The 23,309-nt window shown below is 37.9% G+C and overlaps 2 protein-coding genes and 1 pseudogene across 4 annotated transcripts in view; 1 reads left to right on the plus strand and 2 right to left on the minus strand.

The window, feature by feature from the left end:
• Positions 1-23,309, plus strand: part of MARCHF10 (membrane associated ring-CH-type finger 10) — a 78,867-nt gene that overhangs the window by 45,330 nt on the left and 10,228 nt on the right. For all 3 annotated transcript variants that reach the window (XM_087917330.1, XM_026717295.2, XM_087917331.1), the window contains 4 exons: positions 2,030-3,419; positions 10,739-10,905; positions 17,369-17,478; positions 23,017-23,130. In XM_087917330.1, coding sequence (XP_087773456.1) covers positions 2,030-3,419; positions 10,739-10,905; positions 17,369-17,478; positions 23,017-23,130 — 1,781 coding nt within the window. The remainder of the gene's footprint in view (positions 1-2,029; positions 3,420-10,738; positions 10,906-17,368; positions 17,479-23,016; positions 23,131-23,309) is intronic.
• Positions 1-23,309, minus strand: part of MRC2 (mannose receptor C-type 2) — a 120,910-nt gene that overhangs the window by 12,929 nt on the left and 84,672 nt on the right. The window contains exon 31 of the transcript XR_015740258.1: positions 317-371. The gene's annotated coding sequence lies outside the window, so the exon portion shown is untranslated. The remainder of the gene's footprint in view (positions 1-316; positions 372-23,309) is intronic.
• LOC148124124 (uncharacterized) lies at positions 13,942-14,706 on the minus strand (annotated as a pseudogene).

The raw sequence follows: 23,309 nt of genomic DNA on the forward strand, positions 1-23,309 counted from the left end.
AGAAAGGCAGCAGTGTGTAATTTTGTATCATAGTCATGATTTCCCTGGCATTTCCTGATATAACAGACTATGTTACTTTGGTGATTTGAGGCAGAACTGTAGTAGTTAATACTAGTAGTTATTTCTTTTGGTCAGTGACCAACATATCATTTGGCAGAATTATAAATATGTAATTTTAGATGCAATCGTCCATAGTTATTGTGTTTTGTGGTCATATTTTGAAAAATATAAATACCTCATCAAATAGTATGACCACATCTCTTATAAATTAAATTTAATTAAATGTAAAAAGTTTTCTTAATATAGAAAAATGTACCAGTTTTCAAATGGACTAACTCAGGATGGAGTGAAAGTCTTCTATTTCAACTTGACTGAAAAAAAGGATAAAAAAGGTTTATCTTGAGATAAAAAATATTAGGAGGAAAACTAGGACTCAGAAAGAGGAAAAATAGTGGTTTTCTTTTTTTAAAGCAACATTTATGTCAGATTTTAAACTGGCAACATTCTGTATGCAAAACAAAAAGAATATCTACTGTGGTGCTTGAAGTATAGTATGGCTAGGGCAGGGGTCTGCAACCTTAAATACTCAAAGAGCTATTTGGATCTGTTTTCCATAGAAAAGAAAACACTGGGAATCACAAAACCTTGGTGGGCATGGCCAACTTGACATCACTCACTCCCACCCAGTCACACGATTCCCCCCCAGCCACGCCTACCCAGGTTTTGTGGCTCCCAGTGTTTTCGCTGGGAAACAAGTATATCTCTCTCCCTCTCCTTCTCTCTCTCTCTCTCTCTCTCTCCTTCCCTCCCTCCCTCCCTCCCTCTCATCTCTTTCTCCTTCTCTCCTCTCTCTTTCTCTCTTTGTATCTCTTTTTCTCCATCTCTCTCTTTTTCTCATCTCTCCCTCTCTCTCTCTCATCCCTTTCTGCCCCCTCTCTCTCTGTTTCTTTCCCTGTCTCATATCTCTCCCACTCTTATCTCTCTTTCTGCATGTCTCATCTCTCTCTCAACTCTCTCCCTCTCCCCTCCCTCCCTTCCCCCTCTCTCATGTGTGTTCCCTCTTGAACTATTTCCAAAAACAGGCAAGGGGTGGGTGTTTTTTATGTCGTTCTTTCTTCTTTGGGTGCTTTTTACCTTATGATTTAAATCAAGAGTCATTTCAGGTTCCCAGATAAATGAAGCTCTTTCATCCCCCTTTGTGGCTTCCTGACAGCTGAACCCACCACTATCTGGACTCACCCCTCAGCCTTCCCTTCCAGTTACTCTTTGCCTGGCCTGAGAAGGGAAAGGCAACGTTGGCAGATGGAGATTTGCTCCATATTCCAGAGCGAAGTGCACCTGTAGTTGCCTCTTCTTCTGGCCCTTGTTACTAGGGGTTAGTGTACTGGGTGGAAAGAAGTATTTCTTTATTTTAAAACTGCTTGTTCTATGTAGATGTATTTGTCATATTAATGTATCTGTTTTATCCTTATATATGTACATTCAACTTTACTTTTATGTACATGTGTGTGTGTTTGTGTATGTGTGTTCAAGTTATAGAGTAAGAAACGTAGTATGAGTATATATATTTTCAAAAGATCCATGCACAGAGGGAAAGCAATTAGCCATTCCTGGAACAGAAAAGTGATAGGCCCCAGTATATGGTAACCCACTTTTTGCGCTGAATATCTTGCAATATCTTATTGCTAAAGCAAAAGTCTGGCTGCATTTTCTTAAACCAGCTTAGAATTAAGCCAGCATTTGTATGAGATAAGTAAGTGCAGACGTGCATATTCTTTTACTGCATTTTTCAAAATATCTCAAACATAAAACAATGATCTATAGAATTTGTTGATCCAAAAATTTAAGATTTATTAATATTTATTTAATATTTAATAATTATTAATTCATCAATTTATATTGCCTGCATTTCTATTATATAGAAACAGAATGCTTTTTCCATCATTGTTGAATCATTATGTTTAAAAAGTGTTCAAGAAATTGGCTATAGACAAATAAATTATAAAAGCTAATTTTCTCTTCAATTCAGAACCACAAAATGTCACAGGACAAAGAAATGGTCCTATTCAGAAGACAAAGAAAAAACTTCAAGAAAAAAAGTACATATCCCAGTCCTCTAAATTAAACATAGGTAGTAAACAGCTAGACCAGGATCTTAAGAAAGGAAATATTCTTATAGCACAGCAGCCCTTGGCTAATTCAATGGATTCTTCTGTTCAGACCACTAATAATTCTTCTGTATCAAATGAATCAAGTAATTCAAATCTTCCACCCATTAGAAACACCCTTATGAAGCCCAAAGAAGATGATTTTTACACGGCACTATGCTCAAATGTGGAAGCATCTGTTGGAATAAATGAAGACACTAAAAACGATAACTTAGCACAAGAATTTCATTCTGTTGATCTTAACAAACCTCCACTTATTGATCAAAGTAGAGGTAGTGCGATATCTTTAACACAAGTGGAACAACATAATTGTGAAACTGGAGTTGGGAATGATGGAAGTAAGGCTGAACTTTCCCAAAGATTTTTACGACAACATGATGTAATAGTGGACTCAGCTATTGAACCACATTCATTAGGACAAAGAAAAGTAAGAGATCCAAAAAAATCTTATTCTCTTGAAGAAAATCTTTTGGAAGAGGCTCATGAAAATGAAATCGAACATTTGGAATTTAATACAAAACATCCACAAGCTGAAAACAGACCAGGAAATGCGGCAGCTGTTGAGGATCCTGGTAACTTAAATTCTCCTGAAGACTGGCAAGGGAGTAATGTCTATGGCAGAGAAAGACAGAGTTTTGAGAGCAATCAAAGATGTTATCCTGGTTTTATTTCTGCTAGATCAACAGCGCAAAGGCCTTCTATGCGTTCTACACTTAATATCCCAAGTACCTTAGTACAAACTTCAAACAGAAGTGACATGGCAAGCAATGTGGATATTGCAACAGGTCCTGTACAAATCCCAGAACTGAATGGAAATCCAAGACTAACTGCTCGCAGACAACTATCTCCCATAAGAATCAGGGATTCCTTTTCAGGTGCTGAAAGTTGCCAATCTTCATCACCCATGGTCAGCCACTTTGATGATAGCAATCTACTCGAGGACAGTCTAAGCAATGGTCTAAGTAGCATATCTCCAAGCATTGCTTCTCATGATGAAGATAACTTTCTGAATTCCCACAGTTCCTCATCATCCACAGATTCTTCTCCTCCATCTCTTTTTCGGACAAACTTCACAGCACATCTTCACATGACTGGTTCTTTACCTGATCAAGTTCCAATTTTCCTGACGGTATCTGATTTACGAAATCAAAGCAACTATATGAGCAATACTACTTCTTGTAATTCAATAAGTACTAAAGAGGTTAATAAAGCTGAAACAGACCCTGAGAAGCTAAAAAAGTTGCAAGAGAGGTGAGTAAAAGCTAGTGGGTGGGGGAACATTGACATGTATTTTATTTAGTGTAAGCCAAAGTATAAACGGGAATCTATTACTTTTGATTTATAATTATTTTAAGCTATTTTATGCTACAATCATTTTTCAATTTCAGAGTTTAAACTGTAAGCTCTAATATGGAGAAATAGGATATTCTGCGTAAGTGATCAGATTTGGAGAAACATTTCTAAAGATTCATATATAATAAACTCTAGATTTTCCAGACCTTGATGCAATGGACTTTGCATTCAACAAAATAGTATTATTAAATATTAAAGAGCCACGGTGGTGCAGTGGTTAGAATGCAGTACTGCAGGCTACTTCTGGCTGATCACTGGCTGCCTGCAATTTGGTAGTTTGGGTCTCACTAGCTCAAAGTTGACTCAGCCTTCCATCTTCCAAGGTTGGTAAAATGAGGACCCAGATTTTTGGGAGCAATATGCTGACTCTGTATACCTCTTAGACAGGGCTGTAAGCACTGTGAAGTAGTATCTAAGTCTAAGTGCTATTGCTATTGTAATATACAACATTGAGTAGGAGTGTTATTACACAAATGATGCAACAATTCAAATGGTGGAATGTGCAATATTTCAATAATCATTCTGGCATATTCTTCAATTTACTGGAGTTTAGGAAATAATGGGTACTCTCCCACTTCACCTCTTTTAGGTTTCACTGAATCACATTCATACAGAGATTTTAAAATAACTGTGTAATCCATAGAAAGTTTTTATTTACAGGAATATTGATTGTGTCAACAGGTTGTTTTCAGCTCCTCTACATGGGTAGATTTTCTCCATGATGATAATCTCTAATCTGATCTTTCACATCTGACAAAGCACATCACCGTTGTAACAAGGCACAATGGTGATGAGAGCATCCATCTTGCTGCTGGTTGTCCTCTTTCATTCTAACTTTCTCCACATTAGAGTGTTCTCCAGGTTGTTGTATATTCAAAATAGGATAACTTGAGCCTGGGCTTTTGTGCCTCAAGTGAGAATTGGACTGATATGTTTGATGATTCATTTCATTGCTGTTTTGGCTGTCCATGGTATGCAGGAGTCTTCATCACCAAAGTCCAAAGGCATCAATACTCTTTGAATCCTGTTTCTTCAGAGTTCAACTTTTGCTTCCATATGGTGCCAGGGTGAATATCGTGATTTGCATTATTCTGATCTTTATAGTTTTAGACACAACAGAGTATTTCAATTAGATTTCCAAGTCTCTACCAAGGGCAAGTGTAAGGCAATTTTTTTTATTACTTGTTCTTGAGTGTTTTGATGGAATATGCAACTAAAGGAGTATGTGTGCTGGGGGGGGGGGGCTGTTGGCAGTAGCACTGTGGCTTCTGAGGGAGGAGGTAGCATATTCTAGAGAGTAGGCCAAGACAAGAGATTGTGCAGTCTTGAATTGAGTGGAGGAAGAAAGAAAAGATTCAGAATAACCATACCCTAGAATCTTCCGGGATATATCTATTACAGGGATAAGCAATTACCTTCCCCAAGGTGTCACATGAGAAACTGGGCCTTTTTTGGAAGGCTGCTAACACTGCCACATCTCCATCACCACCATGCCTTCTTCCAGTGATGCTGTCATACACACACCAACACCGTGGGCCAGACAAAGACAGCCCATAGGCCAGATATGGCCCATAGGCTGTAAAATGCCCAGATCTCATCTATAGTTTTGAAGGTTATAGCTTTAGTTTGGTAAGATTCTGTTTATTAGGTATAAGCAAATAAAGAATTGTTAATTGGATCACACTGTATTGTCTTTGAGCTTAGGCCTAATGTCTGTTGATGATTGATCCTAAATGGCAGAAACAAGCCACCACTTCAATAACTCCATTTTAGTTAAGACTGGTCATTGTATCTGTCTTTAGTTTGATCTTTATATTTAATTTTAGTTTCATTTTTTCACTTCACTCCTTAATGTTTATTATTAGACCATGCAAATCTTTTGCATTTTCAGCTATCAGGGTAGTGTCAACACCATAGTGCAAGCAATTGGTTCTTTCCATTTATAACCAAATTCTTTCTTCCAGTCCAGTTTCTTTTAATATACATTTGGCAAATAGGTTGAATAAATAAGAGGATAGAATATAGTCCAGTGACACTTTTTTTCCCAACCTGCACCTATTTTTTTCCACCGTATTATGGCTTCCTGATCTACACGTTAATTTGTCATGAAGTTAATGATATGTTCGTTCCACAGTACATTCCACAGTTTGACATTATCAACAGAATCAAATGAAGTTTGTATAATCAATGAAGTATGTAATAATTCCTTTTTTGTATTATTTAGCTTTTTCAATTCATCATGCATCAGTAATAACACCTCTTGTTCTTTAACTTTTTCTAAAGCCAGCTTGAGCATTTGGTATCTCTTTTCCATATAAACTCTAATTTGCATTGGATGATCCTAAGCATTATTTTGTTAGCATGGAAAATTAAGGATTTTATATAATAGTTTACACACTCTCTTAACTCTTCTTTCTTTTGGGACTGGGATATAGCACCTCTTCCAATCTGTTGGCCACTGTGTTGTTCTTGAACCTATTATGATTTTTTTTCTGTGGCTTATCATGTTTGTGAGTATTCTAGTAGTTCCTGGAGTTTTCAACTTGATAAAGCTTGGAGTTCCAGTGTAATTTCATCTTCTAGTATTAGAGATTCTTTCAAGTAAGGAATATCTTCTCAGGTATCTTGGATAGTGACATCTCTGATGTACAGTGTTTCAGTATATTTCTTCCATCTTAGTTCTATTTCCTTTGAATTGGACCTCCTTTAGAGATCTTTTGGAAAATTATACTTGTTTTTCCATTTCAATGTCTTTACACATGTTGTAATCCTTCTTCTTATCTTCTAAAAGCTGTCTGAAAAGATAGTTGTCTTTATTGGCCTTGGCTTTTCTTCTCTTCTTGGCAATTTCCATAGTTTGTCCTGACATCCTTTTTTGTTTTTTGTTTTTATTTTTGGCAGTTTCTTTTCATATTCATCTTTAACAACTTCTTTAAATAAATTCTGTAATTATTCTGTTCTGTGTCAATGAGATTCAGGACTTCAAAGCAGTTCCTGTTGATCTCCTTGATATAATGGATAAATACTCAAGATAATATTGTGGAAAATGACTGACTTTCTTCTTTCTTAGCTTAACTTGAAAATTCATGTGAACACAATTTCCACAGCCAGCATCTGCTCATATTTTTTATACTATAATTGCGCTCCTCCATCTCCTGTACATTTCTCTATCATGTGATATCCATGTATAGATGTATTATTTTGATTGTTTGAAGATAATGTTACCTATGAAGAAATAGTTGGCATGGCAAAAATTGATACGTCAGTCTCTTGTTTCATTTTGGTTTGCTATGCCATACAATCCAACTACATTTTCCTCTTTCATGGCACTCCAGTCTCCAATTATAAGCAACACCGCTTGCTTGCATAGTCTATTGATTTAAAGCTGAACATCATAAAACTAATCAACCTCCTCTTTTTCTGCATTAATGGTTGAAGCATAAACTTGAATGACTGAAATGTTGGTCACAATGTCTAATCAACATTATTCTGTCATTGATTGCATTGTAATAAAGTGCTGCTCTTGCCTAATTATAAAAGCAATACTTCTTTGTTTTTCATGTCCTGAGTAATAAAAAAGTGTAACCTAAATGAAAGAATCAAATCCCAATCCATCTCGATTCATTAATGCCTATTTGATGTCAATTTGCACTCATTCATCTTTCACTATATTGAGTTTTTCCTGTGTTAGTGCTTCTTAAATTCCCTGTTCCTGCTGTAATTCTGTCTTTGCAGGTACATATTTTCTTTTCCTAAATGGAAACTTGATGTCTCAAAGGTTTAATCTAACCACATCATAAGCACCATTAGTACTCTGAAAGATCCTCAGCTTTTCCCGAGTAGCAGATTGAGTGCCATCCAATCTGAGGAACCCATCATATACCATTATATCATCAGGCATTTTATATATTATATCCATATGGGTTTCTTTGTAAAAATATTTTTTGTTAAAAAAAGTGATTTACTATTGTCTTCTCTCATGCATTATGAATTGATGCCTTTCCTATTGTCACTAAAGTGATCATCTGCTTCTAGCACCTTTCCATTTTTAAAAATAAGATTGAGCTAAACCATGTGAATTTCATTAGAAATCCTAACATCCATTTTCAAAAACAAACTGGGAAAAATAAAATCATAATTGAGAAACTCTTTGAAAACTATTCTCAACATACCATCTGTAAGTGTGGGCAACTAATGATTCTAAAATAGAGTGAACTTTTTAAAGCAGTTTAATGATGAATGTAAATAACAAAATATAAGCACTGTGGTAGCACAGTGGTTAGAATGCAGTATTGCAGGTTAATTCTGCTAACTGTCGATTGCCAGGAGTTCAGCAGTTCAAGGCTCACTGGTTCAAGGCTAACTCGGCCTTCCATCTTTCCAAGGTCAGTAAAATGAGGGCCCAGATTGTTGGGGACAATATGCTCTGTAAACTGCTTAGAGAGAGCTGTAAAGCACTGTGAAGCAGTATGTAAGTCTAAGTGCTATTGCTATTGCTATTACTACAAACAATTCTGGATTTCTGCAAGTATTTTTGTTATGTATTTTTGTTCTGTATTATAATAAATACAGAATTTATAATAAATTTTAATATTAAAGTCCTTCATATTTAAAGTTCCTTTGTAGTGTGTAATAATTTTTTATCATTGACAAAGGATTGTCAAATTTTTGTCTGTTACACCAAAAGCGATTATGCAGTCATGCTGCTTTGAGGATAATGCCAGCACTGTTAACTGTTAATAGTTTGTCAATACCAGATTATAAAGTCGTGTGCAAGAATTTGAATTCCAGAAGCTCTTCTTCAAGCAGAATGGCAAAGCAGGAGCAGGGACAAGATAGGAAATTTAGCTGACTAAGCTGTGTATTGGTTGGTGTGTTGGTTGGCTGGCTGGCTGGCTGGCTGGCTGGCTGGCTTGCTTTTAGTTCTCAAGCCATGCCAATCCCATTTAATTAATGGGGTTATATGTGGCATCATTATTCTTTCTCCATTCCTCTATTATCACAGACATGAATAAAATTGTAGATATTTTTAAAGGAATTTGGACTATTTATGCATAATATTCCTGACTGCTTTTTCTATAGTCATAGATGGGTGCAGTAAATACCAGTTTCTAGGACAATAATGAAAGCTATTATATTTTGATCGTATTAATAAAGTTTTTGAAAGCATCTAGCTGATCATGGTATAATGATCTGAAGTAGATGGGCTGTTGTGGGAAACGTGCTCTAAGTAAGGAACCAAAGCATTTGGAGAAAGTTACAATAAAGTATTCTTGATTGGCATACCCAGGTACACTCCTCACTGGACTCCAAAGCCCACAAGATTACGCACTTTCTGAAAACGATGCATAGGACTTAAAAAGCAATATAAATTATAACATGACCTTTACAGCAGCAATATAAAGTCTAATACATGGAGTAAAAACTTTAAAAATAAATAGTATCTGCTATTGTGCCCATATATTCTTTCCCTTCACAACTTGTTTTTTTGCTATCCGTCTCCTACCCTTCCGGGTCCTCAGGCAGTTTATGTTTGCCTTCTCTAATATGCCCTTCTAATTCATGTGTGTAAGGTAGAGTGTTACTTGTCCCATGGATCTTTCACTTAATGTAGCAAGGTTCTTAAATTTTTTATGAACATGAAATCTTTTAATCAAAACTATTTAGCAATTAACATGTCTAATAAATCCAAATGACTGATATTTTTACAAAATATAAGGCTTCTTTTATAGTTAAGATGCAGAACTAGAAGGAAACCAAAGAAGTTTTATATTTAAAAACACGGGAGATAATTTTGTGAATTAGTTAAAAAATGATCAACAAAATCAGAATTCCATATATTTTCTGAATAACAAAAGTGTAAACAGAAACATTTATTTACAGAGCTCTATTCTGTCCTAATTTCATTAAGAAGAAAGTCATAAAATAATTTATATATTTAGGTATATAAATCTTATTTTTTAAAAAGACAACCTAATTTATTAAAGAGTAGGTTGTGCTTCATGGACCTCTTTCTAAAGAGTTCTACTTTTTCTCGAAAGTGCTTAGTATGCAACTAGCTTGAACAAATTCCCATTAATAGCACAACATACGTATTAACTTGTATGATACTCTTCATATCTTTCTCTGAAGTATTGCCCAAAGTTGGCTAATTTGAAAAATGTTGAAATGTTTGTTTTAAATGGAACTTCTTTCAGGTATGAAATTGAAATAGTTGGGGATAACTTTTTATCAGAATTTGGCATGAAATATTCTCTTTCTCTGATGAAGAAGTAAAAGAGAAAAAAATTCTGCTGCTCTCTGGCCTCTTCAGAGGCATCAATATTATAACTTGCCAAAAATAAGTAGAATTTGAATAAAAAACAAGTTACCTTCTGAGAGATCCTTGGTACTTTGAGCTTGATTGTTTTCTTGCAGATGTTTCATTATCCAAACTAGATAACACAATCAGTGATAGCACCAATGTCAATGTAATTATCAGAGGGCACCAAGGACTCCTCATTTCAACCATTACCTACCTTCAAATATTCTCTTTTAAACAAAACTTACAGATTGCTAAATAACAGAGTTGGAAGGGACCTTTTAATCTAAGCAGATCAAGCAACCAACTCCCTTAACAAATTTGTTGCTCTTCTCTGCATTCTTTCTAGAATCTCAATATCTTTTGTATCGTGGTAACCAATACTGGATGCAGTATTCCAAGTCTGGTCTTATCAGTGCAATATAAAGCAGTCCTAGCACTTCATGTGTCCTTGGTATTATCCCTCTGTTGATGCAGCTTAGGCCTGGCTGTTTTGGAAGCTGCAGCAAATTGCTGGGTCATATTTAAGGGATTGTCCACTAGGACTTCTAGATCTCTCTCACAGTTACTGCTGTTGAGCCAGGTACCCCCTATTCCATGCTGTGCATTTGGTTTAATAAGAATTAAGCTTGTCATATTTGACTCTCTAGTTCTCTAGTTTTTGAGAAACAAAGTTGTCTGTGAACTTGATTTGAAGCCCGAAAAAAAGACATTATTACTTTTGTAATGTTGTATTATAATTAAATTGAGTATATTCAGCATGTAAGAGAGAATTAAAAAGTAAGGAATTAATTGCTTCTTCCCACTGCTCCTTAATTTTGATAATTCTCAAACCTATTATAGGTATTTTTAAATGTCATTCTTCCAGATTTTGGATTCAAATTTTACAACATTAAAAAATTACTTATATTTCCAGTCTCCTGGCAGAAGACCCTGAAGAAGAGGGAGATCAGTGTCGGATATGCCAAATTGCAGGAGGATCTGTAACCAATCCTCTGCTAGAACCTTGTGGATGTGGAGGAAGTCTTCGATTTGTCCATCAGGAATGTCTAAAGTCATGGTTAAAGGCTAAAATAAAATCAGGTATGGTTACATGTTCAAATAATGAACAAATATTAGCATAAACATTTTAGAAGTTTCGTTGTGTTATTGAATAGCTCAACCACTGGCATCAAGATAAAGAAAACCAGTTAATACTGCTTATCACCTTCCTACATCTGTAATGGAACAATCTTATTTTAAATTTACACACACACACACTAAAATGTATATGTGTATGTGTCATTATCATCATTTTAGCCATTATCTATCGACTGGTAGGATGAAATAAACACACACATCTATCTATCTGTCTATCTATCTATCTATCTATCTATCTATCTATCTATCTATCTATCGGATGGAAATTGTATATGTGTGTTTGTATGTGTGTATATTTACACTATATGTATATGTATATATGTATGGATTATATGTATATTCAAACTAAAGAAAAAATGAAGCAAGAACATGCAAGGTATGTATTAGAGTTACACACATATAAAAATATTCCACATAAGCAATTTCAATATATTTTAACAATATATCACTATAATTATGGTTAATCTTAACTAGGTATAAATTAGCTACAGATGATTTTGATTTTATTCTTAATTGATTGGTTAGTCCAAACTTAGACTGCAGGTTAAGTTCAATGTGAATGCTTAAGTAAGCCTGTTTCAAGCACCTCAACTAATTATTTTTGGTGCACACACTTTCCATTATTGAACTTAACTTGTCTACTGTATTTATCTGAAAGGAAAATGTTCTGAATTTTAGACCGTTCTGTAATTTCCAAAGTCCATTTATAAAATTAATTAATGGACCTGAAATGTATGATTTCACGTTACCATGCTTGATAAATAAATGATCTAAACTCACAGTAATCTATTTTTTTAAATATCTGCAGTTTTTGACATCTGCAATCTACCTTTTGTTCACCCAATTTCCCAGCACTCTTCAATATTCTTATCATATTTATTTATTTAATTTATTTATTTAATATTGCCGCCTATTCGCCCATGGTGACTCAAGGCAGCTTACACAATGTAAAACATATTTAAAACAAAAAAATAAAAATAAAACCCCAAAAACTATCAGAAAGAATCAAATAAATTACAAAGTACAATAGAACAAAATCTGGAAAAAATGAAAAAAATAAAAAATCACCCCCCAACTCCCACCCCCTGCTCTGACAACAGCAGATCACACTAGCCATTTGATGGGCTCCATCCCTCTCTGGGTTCCCCAGGCCCGTTGGCAAAACCAGGTCTTCAGTGCCTTCCAAAAGAGTGCCAGAGTGGGGGCCATTCTAATTTGTGGGGGAATGATATTCCAGAGGGAGGGAGCCACCACAAAGAAGGCCCTTCTTCTGGGTCCCACCAGGTATATATACCTCAGGGATGAGATCTGCAACATTCCCTGCCTCTCTGCTCTAATGGGTCGGGTAGATGTGACCGGCAAGAGACGTTTCCTCAGATAACCCGGTCCCAAGCCATGAAGTGCTTTAAAGGTGACAGCCAGCACCTTGAATTGCATCTGGAAGCAAATCTGTAACCAATGTAGCTCCTGCAGGAGAGGTGACACATGTGCACACCTGGGTCTGCACAAAACCATGCAGGCCGCTGCAATTTGCACCAACTGGAGCTTCTGATGCTCTTCAAGGGCAGCCCCATGTAGAGTGCATTGCAATAATCAAGAGGAGAAGTGACCAGTGCATGAGTGACTGTGAGTAGGGACCTTTGGTTCAGGAAAGGCGTAACTGGTGCGCAACGTGGAGTTGCACAAAGGCCCTCCTGGCCACGACATCCACCTGCTCTTTGAGCAGGAGTCATGAGTCCAGGAAAACCCCTAGATTATGCACAGGGTCTGTTTGGGGTAGTGCCACTCTATCCAAAACCAAAGGTGGCAATTCTCCCTGAGCCAACGAACCCCAAATTCAGAACCACTCGGTCTTGCAAGGGTTTAGTTTCAACCCATTGCTCTGTATCCAATCTCTAATAGCTCCAGGCACTGCGAGAGGGAGGACACAGCAACACTTAACTCACCATGGGCCGAAACATACAGCTGAGTATCATCAGCATATTGGTGATATCTCAGTCCATGGTGATGATTATCTCACCCAGCGGCTTCATATAAATGTTGAACAGGAGCAAAGAGAGTAACGAGCCCTGCAGAACCCTGTAAAGCAGTGGGCGAGGGCTGGATCTCTCCCTTCCTATTAACACTGACTAAGAGTGGCCACAGAGGAAGGAAGTGAACCAAGCCTCCCACTCCCATCCCCTGAAGCCACCCCAGAGAATCCTATGGTCAATGGTTTTGAAAGCTGCCAAGAGGTCAAGTAGAGCAAGGATGGATGCACTACCCCCATCCCGCTTCCACCAGAGATCATCTAAAAGTGCGACCAATGCCATTTCTATCCCAAATCCAGGCCTGAATCCTGACTGGTAGGGGTCGAGATAATCTGGTTCATCCAGAAACCTCTGCAGATGCTGTGCAACCACCTTCTCAACAACCTTCCCCAAAAAGAAAGATTACAGACAAGTTTGAAATTATCCAACTGGGTGGAGTCCAGCGATGGCTTCTTAAGAAGAGGACAGACCACAGCCTCCTTAAATTTCTGGGGCACCGTCCCCTCCTGTAGAGAAGCATTAATCACTGCCAGCATCCACCCACCTGTCCTTTCCTGGGACCTTAAAGAGGGTCGCTGGGCGATTATCTGCAGATGCAATTAGTGTGAAGTATTTACACTTCACCACATGAATTGACACAAAGTAGGCCTTAGTATCAGCTCTTACCCATGTTTGATCGAGTTCATCTCCTGTCTTCCACCAGCGGCGCTCTAGACGTCTCCTCATGCGTTTCGTCCCTCTCAGTTCCTCTGTATACCATGGGGCACAGAGAGGTCTATGGGTGAGGAGAGGTCACAAGAGTGAAATCCTATCCAGAGCCTCAGTCATCTTCCTATTCCAAACAATGACTAAGAGTTCAGCTGGACTGTATAATAGATCTGCAGTTATAACCCCCAGCTCCTTCTGGAACCCATCTGGGTCCATTAGTCGATAGGGCGGGCGGACCAATCTAATAGGTCCTGTCTCCCTGCAGGGGGGTGCAGCTTTTGAGAAACTCATTGTGATCTGACCATGACAAGGGGACCAAGGACAGGTCCAACAATTCCAGGCCACATAGACACTGCTCTGACAAGAACACCAAATCGGGAATGTGATTACTATTACTAGTTGAGCTCTAGATAATCTGGGACAATCCCCTGGAAGTCATGGTTTCCATGAAATCTTGGGCTACCTCCACCCCCACCCCCAGAGAAGGCAGGTTGAAATCCCCCAGAACTATAAGCCTGGGGAATTCCACTGCCAGACTTGTGGCGATGTCCAGGAGCCCAGCTAGGGAAGCTGCTATGCAGCAGGGAGGCTGATACAGCAGCAGTAATCCCACCTGATCCCTTGAGCCCAATCTAAGAACAAGGGTCTCATAACCGGGGACTTGTTAAACAGTGCCCCTGGAGGCTACTAGAGATTCTCTTCTAACAACAGCCACACCTCCTCCCCGGCCCTGAGGTCTAGACTGATGCCATGCTCGATAACCCACTGGGCACATTTCTACAAGGGGAACGCCTCCTTCTGGGCCCAGCCAGGTCTCAGTTATACAAGCCAGATCAGCCTTCTCTTCGAGGATCAAATCGGCAATAAGGCTAGCCTTATTGCAGGCTGATCTCACATTTAAAAGTAGCAGTCTAAGACCAGGGCCACCACAGATCTGCTGACCAAGAAAATGAGGTGAGTGCAGTGGGACAGAACACGGGATTTGTACTAAACACTGAGGTCGCATTCCCCATGCCTGCCCTCTCCCTTGTCTCCTGTATCTCCAGTGTGATTGTTCTCTTCCTTTTTATTATTTTTTCCTTTATATTATTTTCTTCACAGCAAAAATAAACAAGTGCACAGCAGAGAACTCTGCATCCATTCCTCCAATTTCCCAGAAATCCTAGAGATCTCTTTCATCCTTAGGAATCAAAAGCAAGCTCACAGTGTTCTGTTGTAAATGTTTGCTCAAATTATTGAATAAGAAAGCAAAGCATATGCTTACTGGCTTGTAGGGGCAGTGCTACAACTTTATATGGCATTATGACATAAACAAGTCTGCTATGTAGCAGGGGCATGTGTGTCCATAAGGAAAAGAAACTCAAAATGGATGGATGGATGGATGGCCCTCAAATTAGAGGGATTTATGTTATAGAAGGATATGTGTATATAAGTAAATAAAATCTATAACCCATGGATACTAAGAGAATGGAAGTATTTCTCAAAGAAACAGAAATCCCTACTTTTTGGATAATATTTACTAATAATATAATTCCTTCTATCTATATGTTTCTTGTAATTCACAGATATAAGAACATACTAAGGAAAGCTAGAAGCTCTCAGTTTTTATAGCATGTAGCTATTGTGGGGTTTGTGTTTCACATATGGAATTACATATGCTGAGAATTGTTTATATAGCTGAGGTGATCTTTAGATAAGATTCTCACCTCCATTTTTGCATTACATATATGCCTCTATTCCCTCCTTTTTTGTTTTTTTGTTTTGTTTTATTTTAGTGCAGTAGCTGCATTGTTTTGCACACATTTGAATAGTTAACTGGAACCCTTTTTATTGCAATCATTTTGTTCTTCTTCAATAAATTTCTATCTATTTTTTTCATTTTGTTTTCTTGGAAAACAACGAGTAAAAAGAAAACTGAGGGTTGCAGGTACCTGTTTCAGACTTCACATATTGGGATTCTACTAAGCAATTTTTTATATATGCTCAAAATGTGCAATAAATTGCCTCTGATACAAAAGCATTATATTTCCCTATTAATAAAAGTAAGAATCAATTTGGTCAGCATCAACCAATGCCGCTTCATTAAAGGATGTGGAACGATGGATGTCATCTTTGCAGCCCATCAGCTCATAGAGAAACATCATGAAAAGAGGCAACCAGTATACATGGCATTCCTAGACCTGGAGGAGGCATTTGATCGTGTCCCACACCAACTGATCTGGTATGCCCCCTGGGATCATAGAATACCTGAACCATTCATTGACTGGGTCAAAATGCTATACAAGAACACTAGCAACCAAGTGCGATGCCCAGCCAGCCTTTCCAATAGATTCCCAGTGACGATTGGGATACATCAAGGCTCTGCACTTTTGTTTATACTGGTCATGGATACCATCACACATGACCTGCAGCAGGACGCACTCTGGCCTATGCTCTATGCTGATGATACTATGCTTACTTGCACCAGAGGCGAACTACAACAGCAAGTTCAAACACGTCTCAACCATTTTGGGCTCCGGCTCAACATCAAGAAAACTGAGTACTTAGAGACCGTCACCAGCCCTGAAATGCTTCAAATCAATGGAGAAAACCTAAAGAAGATGGACATTTTTCAGTATCTGGGATCCCACCTGCAAGGCAGCGGTGATATCAATGGCGAGATGAGAGCAAGGGTGAATGCAGCCTGGATGCATTGGCAAGAACCCACTGGTGAATGACAACCTGTCTTAAATCTAAGATTTACAAGACAACCATCTGTCCTGTGTCACTGTATGTCACTGAATGCTGGGCAGCAGCAACAGGGAACAAAAGCTATCTCCATGCCATGGAAATGTGAATACTCTGTTTGATAGCAGGCATCTTCCTTCTTGACCACATCACAAATGACACCATTTGACAACATTTTGGACACCAATTATAGAGAAGATGAGAGAAGGCTGGTTCCACTGGTATGGACATGTCCTGAGAGCAGCACCTCCCACCATAGCTAAGATTGGCTATCAATTAGAAGTCAATGGCCAGCAACCTTACAGGCACCCAAACCAGAAATGACAAGACACCATCAACAAAGATATGCAAGCCACAGGCCTGTGCCCTGGAGATGGAGCTGACCGTGCAAAGTGGTGTTCAATGATCCGAAAAGCAGATCTTGCACTTGCAGGGACACACTTGGAAGAATAAGAATCAATTTGGTGTAGTGGTTAAGACATTAGATTAGAAACTGGGAGACCAAGAGTTCTAGTCCCACCTTGGGCATAAAGCCACCTGGATAACCTGGGACAAGTTGTTTTCTCAGTCTAGGAAGCAGACAATGGCAAATCAGTTCCAAAATCTTGCCAAGAAAGGGACCTGCCCAAGTAGCTCCAATCATTTGAAGGTACAGATACGCATTATCTGTGCATTTCAAGTATGTCTCAGCTTCCCAGAGTTACTTTGTGGTAAGATAATTTTTATAAATAAATAAACGTCTTGTAGACCATAAAAATGGATATCAATATGTTCAGTAAACAAAGTGCCAATTCTTTAATGTGATTGTGACTACAAAATGTACATACAGCTATGAAACTGATCAAATATGTGATATAATAATTAGAGAGTATATTAAACTATTTAATCTCCAGTAAATATATCTTATACATAAGATCGCAAAAAATGTTTGTGTTCATTAGGTGCTGAGCTTGGTGCAGTGAAAACCTGTGAACTGTGTAAGCAGACTCTCACTGTAGATCTAGATGATTTTAATGTGAATGATTACTACAGGAATCACCAACAGTCTCGGGTAAGAAATCAGCCACTCTGGTAAATCCTTCAATTTATTGAAGAAAGCAAATATCTTTGATTATCTTCCTTGATAAAAACTATATGAAACTAGAGATTTTACCTATACTTAGAAATCCGAACTTTGTATCTTTTAATCTTCTTGGTTATTGCTGTTATTTGCTGCTTTATTATTTCCAGTGCTTCTGTAATCTTCCTTGTTTCTAAATGGTATTTCTTGATTAGGCATTCTTTGGTCTTCTTGTTCTTCACTTTTTTCCATCTGTTCTAACTAATTTATAACTGATCTCATCGTGCTAATCTTATTTTCTAGCCTGAGTGCATTTTGACTTTGGCTTTTATTTATAACAGCATCTGTATGGTTTATTATTGGTTTGTTTCTTATAGTGAGCTGGTGCTTATATTTGTTATTACAGTAGTGGCATCTTTATTGGTTATGCTGTTTCTTTGGAACAAACTTTAATGCAGACAACCTTATCCTATTGATCGTGCTGTTCTACATGCTCAATTATCCTTTGTTCAATTCTACTTTAGTTATAATTAATTACTACTTTGCTCTTTCTGGAGTAATGGAGTGGTGTTCCTTATAGCTTTCAGACGTGCTGCCTCAAAAGATAATTTATGTGAAATTAAATTGCTCTCTAGACATCAATTGAGATTGTGGCTACTGTTATATCCTCTCTGCTGCATGATGATCTCCCTGCCTGGTAGGCTCCATTTCTGAGGGCAATGAAGTTTTCCAATTTTATTGGTCTTCTCTGTGGATGGTTCTGAGGCTATTTGCTACCGTGACAGCCATGAGTGTAACCCAGGTCATCCTGCGGCCAGTATGGAGCATTGGATACTACCTGTTTTCAGTTTGGGGCAGTGGCAATTGATCAGGAATTGGAAGAACTATCTGTGGTTCCCATGTCATGGTCAAATCATGCCCTGATAACGAAGAGATTTTTTTTATATTGTTCCCCACTGCAGGAAGACAGGACCTATTTCATTGGTCCACTGATGGCAACAGAGGGGTTGATATAGATTCCATAGGAAGCTGTGGCTTATTCAGAATAACAGAGTTGGAAGAGACCTTGAAGGTCTTCTAGTTCAACCTCCTGTTCAGGCAGTAAACCCTATAGCATTTCAGAAAAATAGTTGTCTAATCTCTTCTTTAAAACTTCCAGTTTTGAAGACAAGTTGTTGTACTGCTTAATTGTTCTAACTATCAGGAAATTTCTTCTTAATTATAGTTTTCTCCTTGATTATTTTCCAACCATTGCTTCTGTCTTCAGGTGCTTTGGAAAATAGCTTGAATCCCTCTTCTTTGTGACAACCCCTGAGATATTGGAATACTGCTGTCATGTCACTCCATTCCTTCTTTTCATTAAACTAGACAACCATTTTTTAAATATTTTAGTCTTCAGTCCCCTAATTATCTTTCTTGCTCTTTCTTCACTCTTTCTAGAGTCTTATTTTTTTTTTCCATCATGGCAACCAAAATTGGATGCAATATTCCAAATATGGTCTTATCAAGGCATTATAAAGTGGTATTAACACTTCACATGATCTTGATTCTATCCCTCCATTAATGCAGCTTTTTGGCTGCATTAACAGGCTTTGGGGGCTTTTTTGATAGCTGCTGCCCCCTGCTGACTTATATTTAAATGGTGTCCACTAGGACTCCGAGATCCTTCTCACAGTTACTGCTCCATGTACTGTAGATGAAGTTCCATTGAGGACTACATATTGATTGTGGTTGGTCAGCCAGATACAAATCCATCTGGTGGTGATGCTGTCTTACCCACATTTTTTCTATCTTATCAAGTAGTAGATTATGGTCTACTTTATCAAAAACCTTAGGAAGGAAATTATATCCACAGCATTCCTCTGGTCCACTAATTTTGTCACTTTGTCAAAGAATGCAATAAGATTAGTCTGGCATGATCTGTTTTGACAAACCCATGTGGGCTTTTGTTTATGACTTTGTTTGCCTTTAGGTGTTCACTGATTCATTGCTTGATTATCTTTCCCAGAACCTTCCAAGTTATTGAGATCAGGCTGACAGATCTGTTGTTTCCTGGATCTATTATTTTTTCTTTTGTTGAAGATAGGAACTATATCAGCTCTTTTCCAGTCTTCTGGTAGTTCCCTAATGCTCCAGGATCTTTGAAAGATATAGTTCAGTAGTTCTGAGATCATGTCTGCCAGTTTCTTCAGAACATTGGGATGTAATCCATCTGGTTCTGGTGATTGATGGGATGAAACTCACAAATGGAACACAGAGCTAGAGGGATTTAAATTATTTAAAAGAAATAGACCAAATAAATGAGGAGGTGGAGTTCCATTATATATAAGAAATAACTACATCTCTACAGAAATAGAGCACTACAATGATGAAAATTATCTTGAATGCATTTGGGTCAATATTAAAGGGGGGGAAATAACGTTGCCATAGGTCTACTATAGGCCACCCAATCAAGCAGAGGAAATAGATGAACTTTTTGCTAGTCAGCTAACTAAGGTATGTAGGAAGCATATTACAATAGCAATGGGGGATTTCAATTACCCTGATATCAACTGGGAGACAAACTCTGCACCAGGTGGAAGATCCAACAGGTTCATACAAACCTAGCAGACAACTTTGTTTCCCAAAAAGTAAGAAAGGGAACAAGGGGATCAGCCATATTGGACTTAATTCTCACTAACAGAGATGAAATGATAGAAGGTGTCAGAGCTACAGGAACCTTGGGGGCAAGTAATCACACAATACTGGAATTCAACATTATGCAAGCACAAGTAGTAGAACAAAGTCAAACTAGAGTGTTAAGAGAGCTAATTTCAATAAACTTAGAGCTTGGGAAGGATTCCATGGATGAGAATCCTCAAGGGGAAAACAACTCAAGAAGCTTGGGAAATTTTGAAAAGTGAGATGAAAAAAGCCCAGTCTAGCACAATATCAATGAAGAAGAAAAATAACAGCTTTCAAAAGAAACCAGCATGGCTGCATAAAGACAATTTGAAAGACAAAAAGGAACTGGCAGATGTGATCTCAGAATTACTGAATTATATCTTTCAAAGATCCTAGTGCACTGGAGAATTGCCAGACGACTGGAAAAGAACTGATGTAGTTCCCATCTTCAAAAAGGGGAAGAAATAGATCCAGGAAACAACAGAGCTATCAGCCTGACCTCAATACCAGGGAAGATTCTGGAAAAGATAATCAATCAACTAATCAGCGAACACCTAGAAGCAAACAAAGTAATAACCAAAAGCCAAAATGGGTTTGTTACAGATCATGTCAGACTAATTGCATTCTTTGACAAAGTGACAAAATTAGTTGATGAGAAGAATGCTGTCAATATAATTTACTTGGACTTCAGTAAGGCATTTGATAAAGTAGACCATAACCTACTACTAGATAAAGTAGAAAAATGTGGATTAGACAGCATTATCACCAGATGGATTCGTAACTTGCTAACCAACCACACTCAACGTTTAGTCCTCAATGGAACTGCATCTACATGGAGGGAAGTATGCAGTGGGGTACCTCAAGGCTCTGCCCCGTGTTCTTCAACATCATCAATGACTTGGACAAGGGGATAGATGGGGAACTTATCAAATTTGCTGATGACACCAAGCTGGCAGGAATAACCAACACTCCAGAAGATAGGCTTAAGATATAGAAGGATCTTGACAGATTTGAACATTGGGCGCTATCTAACAAAATGAAATTCAATGGTGAAAAAAGTAAGGTTCTACATTTAAGCAAGAAAAATCAAATGTACAGGTACAGTATATGTGGCATCTTGCTCAATTGTAGTGACTGTGAAAGGGATCTCGGAGTCCTAATGAACAACCATTTAAATATGAGACAGCAGTGTGCAGCAGCTGCCAAAAAAGCCAACACAGTTCTAGGCTGTATAAGCAGAGGGATAGAATCAAGATCATGTGAAGTGTTAATACCACTTTATAATGTCTTGATAAGGCCACACTTGGAATACTGCATCCAGTTTTGGTCTCCTGATGTAAAAAAGAGGTTGAGACTCTAGAAAGAGTACAGAGAAGAGCAACAAGGATGATTAGGGGACTGGAAGCTCAAACATATGAAGAACGGTTGCAGGAACTGGGTATCTAGTCTAATGAAAAGAAGGACTAGGGGAGACATGATAGCAGCATTACAATATCTCAGGGGTTGCCACAAAGAAGTGGGAGTCAAGCTATTCTTCAAAGCACCTGAGGGCAGGACAAGAAGCAGTGGATGGAAACTAATCAAGGAGAGAAGCAACTTCGATCTAAGGAGAAATTTCCTGACAATTAGAACAATTAATCAGTGGAACAACTTGCCTCCAGAAACTGTGAATGCTCCAACTCTGAAAGTTTTTAGGAAAAGATTGGATAACCATTTGTCTGAAGTAGTGTAGGGTTCCCTGCCTAAGCAGAGAGTTGGACTAGCAGACCTCCAAGGTTCTTCCAATTGTCCTATTCTATTCTATTCTATTCTATTCTATTCTATTCTATTCTATTCTATTCTATTCTATTCTATTCTATTCTATTCTATTCTATTTGAACTCATCTCGGGTGGAATACCAATAGCAATAGCATTTAGACTTATATACCGCTTCACAGTGCTTTCCAGTCCTCTCTAAATGGTTTACAGTCAGCATATTGCCACCAACAATCTGGGTCCTCATATCAACCTTGGAAGGATGGGAGGCTGAATCAACCTTGAGCCAGTGAGACTTGAACTGGCAAACTGCTGGCAGCTGGTAATCAACAGAAGCAGGCTGCAGTACTGCATTCTAACCAATGCGCTACATGGCTCTTAAAAGTGCTCATTTACCATTTTCTTGCCTATTCTTAATGGTTTGCTGCATGATCCTATTGTAGTCTTGATTGTCACCTGGAATAAGAAGGCAGGGAAGGCACACGTGCATCCTTCCTTTTCTCACACATTGTGATTTATAAAAAAGTTGAGGGATCAAAAGGATTGAAAGATGCCTGGAGTGCCTGCTGGAAATTGATGAAGATTGTGGGAAGTGATGGTACTAGCAAGCTATTTCCCTTTTGTGGAAGACGGGATGAAGGGATTTGTACTAATTTATCATGTATTGAAGTGAAATATTGAAGTTATTCAGGCATTTGGGTCTTGTCCAGAATGCTAGTTGAGTAAGATAGTTCGCAATTCCCAATAGACATCTTAGAGGCATTTTAATGTACCTGGAAGGGCAGTTGTCTGGAAAATCTCATTAAGATAAGTTAGAAAAGAATACTGGATCTGGAATTTTAAAACTGATGGTTTATCTTACTGTTTACAAATCCTATTCTAATTGTATAGTTATTTTTCATGAAATCATTTCTTCCTTCCTCACAAAATAAAATCCTCATATCATTTTCCATAATGATAGAAAATATTTAAAAAACCATCGAGTAGAAAGGATTTAAAGTTTTTAGACATATTAATGCATCTTGTGCTTTATTTGGCCAAAAGATAACAGAAATATGCTCAGTTACGAGAAAATTATTTGTTGTTTCATAATGTCCTTTTAACATATAGGCCCAGGATGAGCTGATGAACTCAGGCCTTTACCTTGTACTGCTGCTTCATCTATACGAGCAAAGGTTTGCAGAACTCATGAGATTAAACTACAATCAAGCCTCCAGAGATAGGGTAATAGCCAGAATAATATCTATTTTTTTCTTTCTGCTTACATAGGAAGATTTGCACTTCTTTTGTGTCAATCACATCTATCCAACGTAGCCTAGGAATCTCAGAGTTCCCTCCCTGTCATTACTGGATTAAATGAGTATAGGTAAATAGGAACACATCTCTCTCTTTTAAAAAACAAA

The sequence above is a fragment of the Pseudonaja textilis genome, chromosome Z, assembly GCF_049901715.1.
Source record: "Pseudonaja textilis isolate UNSWEBS1 chromosome Z, rPseTex1.2, whole genome shotgun sequence".
Classification (NCBI taxonomy): Eukaryota; Metazoa; Chordata; class Lepidosauria; order Squamata; family Elapidae; genus Pseudonaja; species Pseudonaja textilis.